At 44.3% G+C, this 14,225-nt stretch overlaps 1 protein-coding gene across 1 annotated transcript in view; it reads right to left on the reverse strand.

The window, feature by feature from the left end:
• Positions 1-14,225, reverse strand: part of fbxo33 (F-box protein 33) — a gene marked incomplete at both ends in the record, with an annotated part of 54,041 nt that overhangs the window by 23,826 nt on the left and 15,990 nt on the right. The window contains 2 exons of the mRNA XM_084308644.1: positions 10,198-10,358; positions 12,613-12,708. Coding sequence (XP_084164770.1) covers positions 10,198-10,358; positions 12,613-12,708 — 257 coding nt within the window. The remainder of the gene's footprint in view (positions 1-10,197; positions 10,359-12,612; positions 12,709-14,225) is intronic.

Below are 14,225 nucleotides of genomic sequence, written 5' to 3' on the forward strand. Positions count from 1 at the left end.
AGAGAGAGAGAGAAGGAGAGAGAGAGAGAGGGAAGAGAGAGAGAAAGAGGGGGAAGGAGACGGAAGAGAGTTATTTCACTTCATAAATACCACAGAATTAGCTCTTAATTCACTCTTGAAGCAGATCACATGTAGTGTGTGCAGACATGCGTGTGTGTGCAGATCAGTGATGCCGGTAACGCGTTACTAAGTAACGCGTTATTGTAATCTGATTACTTTTCCCCGAAAATAGTAATCTAACGCGTTAATCTTTAAACGCCAGTAATCTGATTGCAGTTACTTGTCCAAGTGGCTGTGCATTACTATTTCGTTACTATCTCATCATAAATTCATAATGCAGGCGGAATGCAGTATTTTATTTCGTTTTCGACAGTCAAAAATACATTTTTGAGCTGTTTTTCTTATTTGGGAGTGACGTGGTGTGGCAGTGAAAGGGTTACACAAGAATGTGTCCCAGTCCCGCGGCGTGACTGGACTCTCTGTCTGTGAGTGACTCTGCTTTGGCCCAATCACATTCCCCATCCACAGTCTGCGAATCAGAGGCAGAGTAGGGCGGGTCTTCACAGCACGTCATGTGACATATGCGCCAATCGTGTGACAGCAGGGCTCCGTTGCATTCGTCTGAGAATTCCACCCCAAAACGCTTACAGGAAGAAAAAACGCGGCTTATTATTATTACCGAGGCGCGCGGCTTATTATATTATTAAAACAGCTACTTGTGGGTAGAGTTGTTCCGATACCGATACCAGTATCGGAAAAGCCGCCGATACTGGCTAAAATGCTGGTATCGGTATCGGCGAGTACCCTCTAATGCTGCGCTCCGATACCATATGACGTAATTTATCAACAACACTGTGGTCTGTTGAGTAAGCATTATAAAACAAACGTGTGCTTAATCGATTAAAGTGTCAATGCCATTTGTCATTTTAACAGCAGATACTTTCTTAAATGTCATCGTCCCGACAGAGCGGTGTTGACGGGGAGCTCATGGGTTCGCTTGGTGGCTGGTGTTATTAGCATTGAACAGCTAACCGAAAGCTAGCTTTAACATTACCTTGGCTAAAGTTGGGGCTATTCATATAATCCAGCAATAATGGCTGCAGACCTGCAAGCAAAGTACAGCAAGTTGGCAAAGGAGTATTCGTTAAATCACAATGTCACCAGTAACGTTACAGTCTTCTATGGTCTTCCCATATACCGGTAGCTCATGCTAGCTAACGGTAACGTTGTCATTGCACAATTGCACGTCGCGTACACAATTAATGACATGTTGCGGACAGCCATATCGGCGACAATGTTTAGCTTTTAGTGCCAAATGATAAGAGTCTGAGGCGGAGTCTCAAAAGAGAATGTTGAATATTTATTGTGCAAAAATCACAACAGATCCTCTGCTACTTCAACGGAGCCTTGTAGACAGACTGAGTAGGGTATATCTGCAGAGCCAGTGGGTAGCGAGTGCAGCAACGTATAATGTCCGTGTGGATCATTGGAGTAGGGTATATCTGCAGTGCTGAAGCCCCATACTCATTGATTAATGATACTAATACAAATCTATACAATCACCTGTTGTTGAATAAATACCATTACTTTCTAGTTATTACTAAAAAACAGTATATATAAAACAGTATTTGTTAAAAAAAAAATATATATATATATATTTATAAAAAATTTATATAATATTTTTTTTTTTTTAAATTTATGTATGCACTGGTATCGGATAAGTATCGGTATCGGCCGATACCCAAAGCTTAGGTATCGGAATCGGATCGGAAAGGAAAAAATGGTATCGGAACATCTCTACTTGTGGGCACTCATAAAAACACCGTGGTCTACAAGTTGTTTAGCGAGAGGATGGTGGTAATGTGCTTCAATAGAACAATGGATCAATGCCATGTCAAAACTCGGCTCCGCTGATCTGAAGGGCTCCGCAGTACACACACAGACACACACACACACGCGCGCGCACACACACGGGATCGCAGCAGCCACACACACATTTCCACTGTCCAATAGACAAGCGCCCTTTTCGACCGCGTGACATTGTTCAGAAGGTCTCGGTCCGCCTCTGTGTGAAAGCAGGCGAACCAAATGAAGAATGCAACAATGTTGCAACTTCACCCCCAGAACCGCACCGAGTCCTCCAAAACTATATGTGAAAGCGACCTAAACGTAAATACTGTCTACCGCTAAAAACAACACATCCAATTGCATTGAAAGCATCTGGAATCACAACACTAGCCGACGCTTCGACTAGGTACAGGAGGACTCGGAGGCCAGCCAAACAGCAAAAGAGAGAGATTGTTTCTTTCCCTATTGATTAATGTATATTTGATGGTGGCAGAGCAAAAGCTCTTATTTGCCAGATTTACAGTTAATTTACATGTTAAAGAGAGACTGATTGTATGTTTATAGAGACATTTATAAAAACAATTTAATAGTTACAGTTGATATAATTGAATAGTTCAGCCTGCATTTGTTAGATGTGAATGGATACACTGGTTTTGTAAAACCACTGGCTGGCTGCTCTAATGCTGTGAGCATCATAGACTGTTGCTTTACCATACTTGATGGTACAGAAGCTGAAGCACTAGTTTAACAATTTACGTTATGTGCAGAGAAACAAGTTAAAAACAATTTATGCACTTTCAATAAAGCGTTTTAAAAAAACTGTTGGGGGAACGACGACGACTTCGTAACCTAGTTACTTTCAAAGTAACTAAGTTACTCTGATAATCAAGTAATCAGTAAAGTAACTTGGATTACTTTTTAAAGGAGTAATCAGTAATCGGATTACTTTTACAAGTAATCTGTGGCATCACTGGTGCAGATCACATGTAGTGTGTGCAGACATGCGTGTGTGTGTGAGCAAGAGAACACCGATGAATGCTTTCAGAGAGAGAGAGAGACTATGAGCATCATACAAGTTTCAAGTTTCTTTAATAGTTGTCATACAGAAGTACAGAATACTTTTGTACAAAATGCTTCTTACTGTTGCGCTCCAGAGACTGTGCATGACAAGATAAGTATGAAATAAAAACATAGTAAAAATTAGAAGTAAAAAAAGAGGTCACAGTGTTCAGTTTAGACATATGTACAATGTTCGTAGACGTAGTTACCATACAATATACAATACTGTGCAGTGTACTAATATACAATACTATATAGTGCAAGGCATAAATGGACGAGGTGCAGTTTAGGTACAATTCACAGTAGGTGTACGAGTTGTAGTGCAAATCCTTTATCAATAAATATAAAGTGTAAGTGTGTTTGTGTGATCTAAAGTGTGGAGAGTGGGTGCTGCAGTGTGTTGTTTGTTTGAGTGAGTGTGTGCGTGTGGGTGTGTGTGCTGTGTGCATTTGATGGTTGTTGCATAGTGATTATTGTTCGTTTAGCGATTATTGTTCGTTTAGCAGCCTGATGGCCTGGGGATAGAAGCTCCTTCTGAGTCTTTCTGTGCTCGCCATAAGACTCCGGTATCGCTTGCCTGACGGCAGCAGTTCAAAGAGGCAGTTGTTCGGGTGGCTCGAGTCCTTAATAATTCTCTTAGCCTTCCCCTTGCACCGCTTGTTGTAAATGTTCTGGAGGGTGGGAAGCCCCCCTCTAATTGTGCGTTCGGCTGAACGTGTCACTCTTTGTAGTCTGCTACGGTCTTGTGCAGTGCTATTCCCAAACCAGGAGGTGATGTTGCCGGTCAGGATGCTCTCTATTGTACATGAGTAGAAGTTCCTAAGGATCTTCTGACTGACTTGGAACTTCCTTAGGCGCCTGAGGAAGTAGAGGCGTTGTCGTGCCTTCTTCACAACACTGTCAATGTGTGTGGTCCATGTCAAGTCCTCGGATATGTGGGCTCCGAGGTACTTGAAACTGTTCACTCTCTCAACTGGTGCCCCGTCGATGCTGAGGGGGCTGTAGTCCTTGACCCCCGACCTCCTGAAGTCCACAATCATCTCTTTTGTTTTGCTGACGTTCAGGGAGAGGCAGTTCTCCTGACACCACTGTGACAGGTTCTCTACCTCTTCCAGGTAGGCCCTTTCGTCGTTGGCAGAGATCAGGCCCACCACTACTGTGTCATCAGCAAATTTGATGATGGTGTTGTTGTTCCGCTGTGCTACGCAGTCATGTGTGTACAGGGAGTAGAGGAGGGGGCTCAGAACACAGCCCTGGGGGGCCCCTATGTTGAGCGTGATGGATGAGGAGGTGCAGTTGCCGGCTCTTACCACCTGGGGTCTGCCCGTCAGGAAGTCCAGGACCCACTGGCACAGGTCATAGTTCAAGCCCAGGTCCCTGAGCTTGGCTATGAGTTTGGAGGGGACTATGGTATTGAATGCTGAGCTGTAGTCGATGAACAGCATTCTCACATAGTTCCCCTGCCTCTTGTCCAGATGTGATGCTGCTGTGTGCAGCACATGGGCTATGGCGTCCTCCGTGGACCTGTTGGGGCGATATGCAAATTGCAGAGGGTCCAGGTTGATGGGGAGGGAGGAACAGATGTAGCCCTTCACTAGCTTCTCAAAGCACTTCATGGCTATGGAGGTGAGGGCTACAGGGCGGTAGTCGTTGAGGCAAGCGGGCGTAGATTTTTTGGGTACAGGGATGATGGTGGACTTCTTCAGACAGGTGGGGATGACGGCCTGTTCCAAGGACAGGTTGAAGATGTCAGTGAATACCGAATACAGAGAGAGAGAGAGACTATGAGCATCATACAGAGAGAGAGAGAGAGAGACTATGAGCATCATACAGAGAGAGAGAGAGAGACTATGAGCATCATACAGAGAGAGAGAGAGAGACTATGAGCATCATACAGAGAGAGAGAGACTATGAGCATCATACAGAGAGAGAGAGAGAGACTATGAGCATCATACAGAGAGAGAGAGAGACTATGAGCATCATACAGAGAGAGAGAGAGAGACTATGAGCATCATACAGAGAGAGAGAGAGACTATGAGCATCATACAGAGAGAGAGAGAGAGAGAGACTATGAGCATCATACAGAGAGAGAGAGAGACTATGAGCATCATACAGAGAGAGAGAGAGACTATGAGCATCATACAGAGAGAGAGAGAGACTATGAGCATCATACAGAGAGAGAGAGAGACTATGAGCATCATACAGAGAGAGAGAGAGACTATGAGCATCATACAGAGAGAGAGAGAGACTATGAGCATCATACAGAGAGAGAGAGAGACTATGAGCATCATACAGAGAGAGAGAGAGAGACTATGAGCATCATACAGAGAGAGAGAGAGACTATGAGCATCATACAGAGAGAGAGAGAGAGACTATGAGCATCATACAGAGAGAGAGAGACTATGAGCATCATACAGAGAGAGAGAGAGACTATGAGCATCATACAGAGAGAGAGAGAGACTATGAGCATCATACAGAGAGAGAGAGAGACTATGAGCATCATACAGAGAGAGAGAGACAATGAGCATCATACAGAGAGAGAGAGACTATGAGCATCATACAGAGAGAGAGAGACTATGAGCATCATACAGAGAGAGAGAGACTATGAGCATCATACAGAGAGAGAGAGAGACTATGAGCATCATACAGAGAGAGAGAGAGACTATGAGCATCATACAGAGAGAGAGAGACTATGAGCATCATACAGAGAGAGAGAGAGACTATGAGCATCATACAGAGAGAAAGAGAGACTATGAGCATCATACAGAGAGAGAGAGAGAGACTATGAGCATCATACAGAGAGAGAGAGACTATGAGCATCATACAGAGAGAGAGAGACTATGAGCATCATACAGAGAGAGAGACTATGAGCATCATACAGAGAGAGAGAGACTATGAGCATCATACAGAGAGAGAGAGAGACTATGAGCATCATACAGAGAGAGAGAGAGAGACTATGAGCATCATACAGAGAGAGAGAGAGAGACTATGAGCATCATACAGAGAGAGAGAGACTATGAGCATCATACAGAGAGAGAGAGACTATGAGCATCATACAGAGAGAGAGAGACTATGAGCATCATACAGAGAGAGAGAGAGACTATGAGCATCATACAGAGAGAGAGAGAGACTATGAGCATCATACAGAGAGAGAGAGAGACTATGAGCATCATACAGAGAGAGAGAGAGAGACTATGAGCATCATACAGAGAGAGAGAGAGAGACTATGAGCATCATACAGAGAGAGAGAGAGACTATGAGCATCATACAGAGAGAGAGAGAGACTATGAGCATCATACAGAGAGAGAGAGAGACTATGAGCATCATACAGAGAGAGAGAGACTATGAGCATCATACAGAGAGAGAGAGACTATGAGCATCATACAGAGAGAGAGAGACTATGAGCATCATACAGAGAGAGAGAGAGACTATGAGCATCATACAGAGAGAGAGAGAGACTATGAGCATCATACAGAGAGAGAGAGAGACTATGAGCATCATACAGAGAGAGAGAGAGAGACTATGAGCATCATACAGAGAGAGAGAGAGAGACTATGAGCATCATACAGAGAGAGAGAGAGAGACTATGAGCATCATACAGAGAGAGAGAGAGACTATGAGCATCATACAGAGAGAGAGAGAGACTATGAGCATCATACAGAGAGAGAGAGAGACTATGAGCATCATACAGAGAGAGAGAGAGAGACTATGAGCATCATACAGAGAGAGAGAGAGAGACTATGAGCATCATACAGAGAGAGAGAGACTATGAGCATCATACAGAGAGAGAGAGACTATGAGCATCATACAGAGAGAGAGAGACTATGAGCATCATACAGAGAGAGAGAGAGACTATGAGCATCATACAGAGAGAGAGAGAGACTATGAGCATCATACAGAGAGAAAGAGAGACTATGAGCATCATACAGAGAGAGAGAGAGAGACTATGAGCATCATACAGAGAGAGAGACTATGAGCATCATACAGAGAGAGAGAGAGACTATGAGCATCATACAGAGAGAGAGAGAGACTATGAGCATCATACAGAGAGAGAGAGAGAGACTATGAGCATCATACAGAGAGAGAGAGAGAGACTATGAGCATCATACAGAGAGAGAGAGACTATGAGCATCATACAGAGAGAGAGAGACTATGAGCATCATACAGAGAGAGAGAGACTATGAGCATCATACAGAGAGAGAGAGAGAGACTATGAGCATCATACAGAGAGAGAGAGAGACTATGAGCATCATACAGAGAGAGAAGAGAGACTATGAGCATCATACAGAGAGAGAGAGAGAGACTATGAGCATCATACAGAGAGAGAGAGACTATGAGCATCATACAGAGAGAGAGAGACTATGAGCATCATACAGAGAGAGAGACTATGAGCATCATACAGAGAGAGAGAGACTATGAGCATCATACAGAGAGAGAGAGAGACTATGAGCATCATACAGAGAGAGAGAGAGACTATGAGCATCATACAGAGAGAGAGAGAGAGACTATGAGCATCATACAGAGAGAGAGAGAGACTATGAGCATCATACAGAGAGAGAGAGACTATGAGCATCATACAGAGAGAGAGAGACTATGAGCATCATACAGAGAGAGAGAGAGACTATGAGCATCATACAGAGAGAGAGAGAGACTATGAGCATCATACAGAGAGAGAGAGAGACTATGAGCATCATACAGAGAGAGGAGAGAGACTATGAGCATCATACAGAGAGAGAGAGAGAGACTATGAGCATCATACAGAGAGAGAGAGAGACTATGAGCATCATACAGAGAGAGAGAGAGACTATGAGCATCATACAGAGAGAGAGAGAGACTATGAGCATCATACAGAGAGAGAGAGACTATGAGCATCATACAGAGAGAGAGAGACTATGAGCATCATACAGAGAGAGAGAGACTATGAGCATCATACAGAGAGAGAGAGAGACTATGAGCATCATACAGAGAGAGAGAGAGACTATGAGCATCATACAGAGAGAGAGAGAGACTATGAGCATCATACAGAGAGAGAGAGAGAGACTGAGCATCATACAGAGAGAGAGAGAGACTATGAGCATCATACAGAGAGAGAGAGAGAGACTATGAGCATCATACAGAGAGAGAGAGAGACTATGAGCATCATACAGAGAGAGAGAGAGACTATGAGCATCATACAGAGAGAGAGAGAGACTATGAGCATCATACAGAGAGAGAGAGAGAGACTATGAGCATCATACAGAGAGAGAGAGACTATGAGCATCATACAGAGAGAGAGAGACTATGAGCATCATACAGAGAGAGAGAGACTATGAGCATCATACAGAGAGAGAGAGAGACTATGAGCATCATACAGAGAGAGAGAGAGAGACTATGAGCATCATACAGAGAGAGAGAGACTATGAGCATCATACAGAGAGAGAGAGAGACTATGAGCATCATACAGAGAGAAAGAGAGACTATGAGCATCATACAGAGAGAGAGAGAGAGAGACTATGAGCATCATACAGAGAGAGAGACTATGAGCATCATACAGAGAGAGAGAGACTATGAGCATCATACAGAGAGAGAGAGACTATGAGCATCATACAGAGAGAGAGAGACTATGAGCATCATACAGAGAGAGAGAGACTATGAGCATCATACAGAGAGAGAGAGAGACTATGAGCATCATACAGAGAGAGAGAGAGACTATGAGCATCATACAGAGAGAGAGAGAGACTATGAGCATCATACAGAGAGAGAGAGACTATGAGCATCATACAGAGAGAGAGAGACTATGAGCATCATACAGAGAGAGAGAGAGACTATGAGCATCATACAGAGAGAGAGAGAGACTATGAGCATCATACAGAGAGAGAGAGAGACTATGAGCATCATACAGAGAGAGAGAGAGACTATGAGCATCATACAGAGAGAGAGAGAGAGACTATGAGCATCATACAGAGAGAGAGAGAGACTATGAGCATCATACAGAGAGAGAGAGAGACTATGAGCATCATACAGAGAGAGAGAGAGACTATGAGCATCATACAGAGAGAGAGAGACTATGAGCATCATACACAGAGAGAGAGAGACTATGAGCATCATACAGAGAGAGAGAGAGAGAGAGGGACTATGAGCATCATACAGAGAGAGAGAGAGACTATGAGCATCATACAGAGAGAGAGAGAGACTATGAGCATCATACAGAGAGAGAGAGACTATGAGCATCATACAGAGAGAGAGAGAGACTATGAGCATCATACAGAGAGAGAGAGAGACTATGAGCATCATACAGAGAGAGAGAGAGACTATGAGCATCATACAGAGAGAGAGAGAGAGACTATGAGCATCATACAGAGAGAGAGAGAGACTATGAGCATCATACAGAGAGAGAGAGAGACTATGAGCATCATACAGAGAGAGAGAGAGACTATGAGCATCATACAGAGAGAGAGAGACTATGAGCATCATACAGAGAGAGAGAGAGACTATGAGCATCATACAGAGAGAGAGAGACTATGAGCATCATACAGAGAGAGAGAGAGACTATGAGCATCATACAGAGAGAGAGAGAGAGACTATGAGCATCATACAGAGAGAGAGAGAGACTATGAGCATCATACAGAGAGAGAGAGAGACTATGAGCATCATACAGAGAGAGAGACTATGAGCATCATACAGAGAGAGAGAGAGAGACTATGAGCATCATACAGAGAGAGAGAGAGACTATGAGCATCATACAGAGAGAGAGAGACTATGAGCATCATACAGAGAGAGAGAGAGAGAGACTATGAGCATCATACAGAGAGAGAGAGAGACTATGAGCATCATACAGAGAGAGAGAGACTATGAGCATCATACAGAGAGAGAGAGAGACTATGAGCATCATACAGAGAGAGAGAGACTATGAGCATCATACAGAGAGAGAGAGAGAGACTATGAGCATCATACAGAGAGAGAGAGAGAGACTATGAGCATCATACAGAGAGAGAGAGAGACTATGAGCATCACATCATACAACCAACGTAACAAGTTGATGAAGTCATGATGCTGCTGAACAGAACACTAACTACATGATGCACTATTCACAGCTGGGACATCAGAGGGGCTGAACAGACAGACAGACAGACAGACAGACAGACAGACAGACAGGCAGGCAGACAGACAGACAGACAGACAGACAGACAGACAGACAGACAGACAGACAGGCAGGCAGGCACACAGACAGACAGACAGACAGACAGACAGACAGACAGACAGACAGACAGGCAGGCAGACAGACAGACAGACAGACAGACAGGGACCCACCCAGCTGGTTGTCCAGCAGACTGAGGTGCTGCAGGGCAGCAGCTGAGGCGTTGGACAGACAGGCCAGAGAACAAGGAGTCACCACGGCCAGCATGAAGCTGCAGGACAACCAGCGGAACTGTCTGCTGTTAGAGAGCAGCTCCAGGAACAAGCCCTGTATCCTGGGGGGGGGGGGGGAGAGAGAGGGGGGGGGAGAGAGGGGGGAGAGAGAGGGGGGAGAGAGACACAGAGAGAGAGAGAGAGACAGAGAGAGAGAGTTAGGAGGATGCTTTCTCACTAGGCGTCCGGGGCCCCAACAGTAGTGTAAAGAGAACGCTGTGTTCCGTCCCCGGGGAGCGGAGAACCGGACCACTTGAAAAGGTGGTCCGGGGAGCGAGTCAGCGCGGAACGGTTGCAAACGTGAGCACAACTGTGGTACCGAAACACATATTTATAACGCCATTAACGTCCGCGATCGACTTGCAGGACCTACCCACATATTTGATTTTCGAAACATGCAATACCGGCCAGATCCGCTTAGGGGCGCCATCGCTCCACTGCAGTATCATTGAGGGCGATTGAAAAAAAATATCTTTTCACCGTCTGTGGGCGTTTCATATGAGCCTTGGTTCCAAACGAAGACCCTCCATCTTTGATCCCGTTACCGAACGCATATTTCAGCCTGGAATAATGGGATTTATGATTAGCCAATGAACATATCGATCTACCAGATTCCGATGACTAATGACGAAATTCTGCCGGCGATCACATGGCCTGACTGTAGGATACTATTCCCCCAAATTACAGCTGGATTGGACATTGTTTTAAAACCTAACGTGATCGATCACTGACATTGGCTACCTGAACGCACACTGTATTGCTAATCAATAATACTAATCGGCGTTCCCCGCCGCCCCCATTTCAACCATAGATGCTCTGTAATAGTCCGGATGCTACACAGTTTGTTTTATTTCATTCGTATATATACAGCAGAAATGGCGTTTGATATAACGGCGCCAACGTTTAGCCTATTATCTAGCTCCCGGGAAAAAAGACGAGACGAAAAGTGCGATAAACCTTATATTCACGACGCTATAAAATGACAACCAACCGATGGATTTTTATTTTCTTTAAGCCATTATGAAGGCTCGGTTTATGCACTCAAGTGACAATGAGAATGGACAGATAGCAATACTATAAATTATATATATAGCTCTTAGAAAGTACATCGGTTTGTAAGCAAACCTCTGTCCTCTGGCCTATAAATCTGCGCAAGACTGTGGTCGCCAAAGTGTTAACAGACAGGTAAGCAAGAATATAAGAAAAATAATAAGAGAGTATTGTTGAATGAGGCCCAATGTTATTATACCGATCGAGCTGATCAATGTTTTTAGTGTTCAATACGAATGCCGTTACCGACAATCAAATAATCAGAAACGACCCCCCCCCCCCCTTTCATGCATTCATGATGAAACATAATACCTATTATATAGATTTGATTTGGGAATAGTAGCGTGTACAGGCAAGAAACAGCAACGCTTATAGTAGGATTCACGTATGAGGCTATAACTCAGCCTTTTCGGGAATTACCCCAGACCACTCTAAAACTATACTTATATTCACCACGGTATAACACGGGAATGAATGGATGGAACATTTTATTTTAACTCACTCTTTAATCTGCAGTGTGTTTGTATTAGTTAGTAAACGGTCGGTCGTTCACTCTTTAATCTGCAGTATGTTTGTATTAGTTAGTAAACGGTCGGTCGCTCACTCTTTAATCTGCAGTATGTTTGTATTAGTTAGTAAACGGTGGTCGCTCACTCTTTAATCTGCAGTGTGTTTGTATTAGTTAGTAAACGGTCGGTCGCTCACTCTTTAATCTGCAGTATGTTTGTATTAGTTAGTAAACGGTCGGTCGCTCACTCTTTAATCTGCAGTATGTTTGTATTAGTTAGTAAACGGTCGGTCGCTCACTCTTTAATCTGCAGTATGTTTGTATTAGTTAGTAAACGGTTGGTCGCTCACTCTTTAATCTGCAGTATGTTTGTATTAGTTAGTAAACGGTCGGTCGCTCACTCTTTAATCTGCAGTATGTTTGTATTAGTTAGTAAACGGTCGGTCGCTCACTCTTTAATCTGCAGTATGTTTGTATTAGTTAGTAAACGGTCGGTCGCTCACTCTTTAATCTGCAGTATGTTTGTATTAGTTAGTAAACGGTCGGTCGCTCACTCTTTAATCTGCAGTGTGTTTGTATTAGTTAGTAAACGGTCGGTCGCTCACTCTTTAATCTGCAGTATGTTTGTATTAGTTAGTAAACGGTCGGTCGCTCACTCTTTAATCTGCAGTATGTTTGTATTAGTTAGTAAACGGTCGGTCGCTCACTCTTTAATCTGCAGTATGTTTGTATTAGTTAGTAAACGGTCGGTCGCTCACTCTTTAATCTGCTTGGCTCCGTGGGGGGTGCGGTCCAGCAGCCCCTCCTCCTGGAGAATACAGGTGTCTCCGTACAGCGTCAACTTCTGGATGTTCCTGGAGGGGGGGGGGGGGGGAGAGAGAGAAAGAGAGAGAAAGAGAAAGAGAAAGAGACAGAGAGAGAGAGAGAGATAGGGAGAGGGAGAGGGAGAGAAAGAGACAGAGAGAGAGAGGGTTATATTATTAATACAGGCGTCTCCATACAGAGTCAACTTGTGGATGGTCCTGGAGAGAGAGAGTTATATTTTAGATGCTAAATGCTCGGTACTCCCGAGTATCGATTCAAGTGAGATACCGAGATTTTATTTTATTTAAATTTTTTTTTCTTACTTTTTTTCTTTTCATGTCAACGTTCACACGCACAATATATGCTTACCTAGGTGTAACTGAGGGGTACAATTCCCTGACTGTATTACTAGATATGATACTTACTACCACTACCTTTGTACTTAATATTCGGCCACCCAGTACACGGCATAAATATATTATCATGAACACTCTCACGTAGATGAAACGGATCCAACACAAATGTACGAATTAGAAACAGGTCTTTATTCCTACACAGCGATGGTGTGTAGAATAAGCACTTAATCACTTAATTACATTTATGAATTGAAATAGTATGCACTTTTATGGCAAGGAGTATTCGTCGGTATATCAATAGAGAATGTCCAATCTCTGAAGGCGCAGGTGGTAAATATACGACCTGGAATAGTTAAGGAATAACAGCAATGATACTTTAATGATTATATACTGGATACACTAGGGGGGGGGTAATCCGGTCGCTTGTAAGCCGACAGGAGTAGGAGGGGGGGGGGGGGGTAGAATCCGGCTGCCTCATCCGGCCAAGGGTATCCCAGGTGAACCCACTGTAGTGCCGTTCAATGCGCCGGCGATCCTTGGACCACAGATGAAAGCAGGTGGACTCTTTGTGGGCCGGCTCTCTCCGGTCCACGGGGGAGAGACGTGAAGCGACCTCGTCTTGCAGAGCGTCTCCTCACCTTGCGTCCTCTCCAGGGGGGGGGGTTCCAACACACGGCAGTGTCGGGGGTCTTTATCCATGGAATAATCAAAGTATCCAAAGCATAATCCGTGCCTGGGAAGGCGGGCTGTCGTCGGTAGAATAATCCGGTATACAGGTCCACTCGCTCGTCGGCTCTGGGGCTCCTCGGGTGCAGCTTCACATAGGGTCAACTACCCTGGGTAAGCAGCCAGTTCTCTGCCCGAAACGATGGGGTACTGACTACGGTAGTATTCTCACCGCACGAAGCACTATATATTAACAGACTATTATTAGCTTAATAGACTACGTCCAACTCGACGATATAGTGCCAAATATGACTATTCAAATATTAATATACACGATGTCTCAATACCGATGGTAGGCGAACTTGGCCTTACTCCCACACGTGGCGTCGCGGGGAGGCTTTACGTCTGTGACTCTATTGGAGGGTAAGAAACTGGACTGAAAAGAAAGTCCTACTTTAGTAGCGCAGTATATATACGCACTATGAACAAATAGTCCCATTAGTGGTGCGGTAGCCAAATTCCTACGCGGAACTAGGACTTGTTCG

This window comes from Notolepis coatsorum (genome assembly GCF_963971535.1).
Source record: "Notolepis coatsorum genome assembly, chromosome: 2".
NCBI lineage: Eukaryota > Metazoa > Chordata > Actinopteri > Aulopiformes > Paralepididae > Notolepis > Notolepis coatsorum.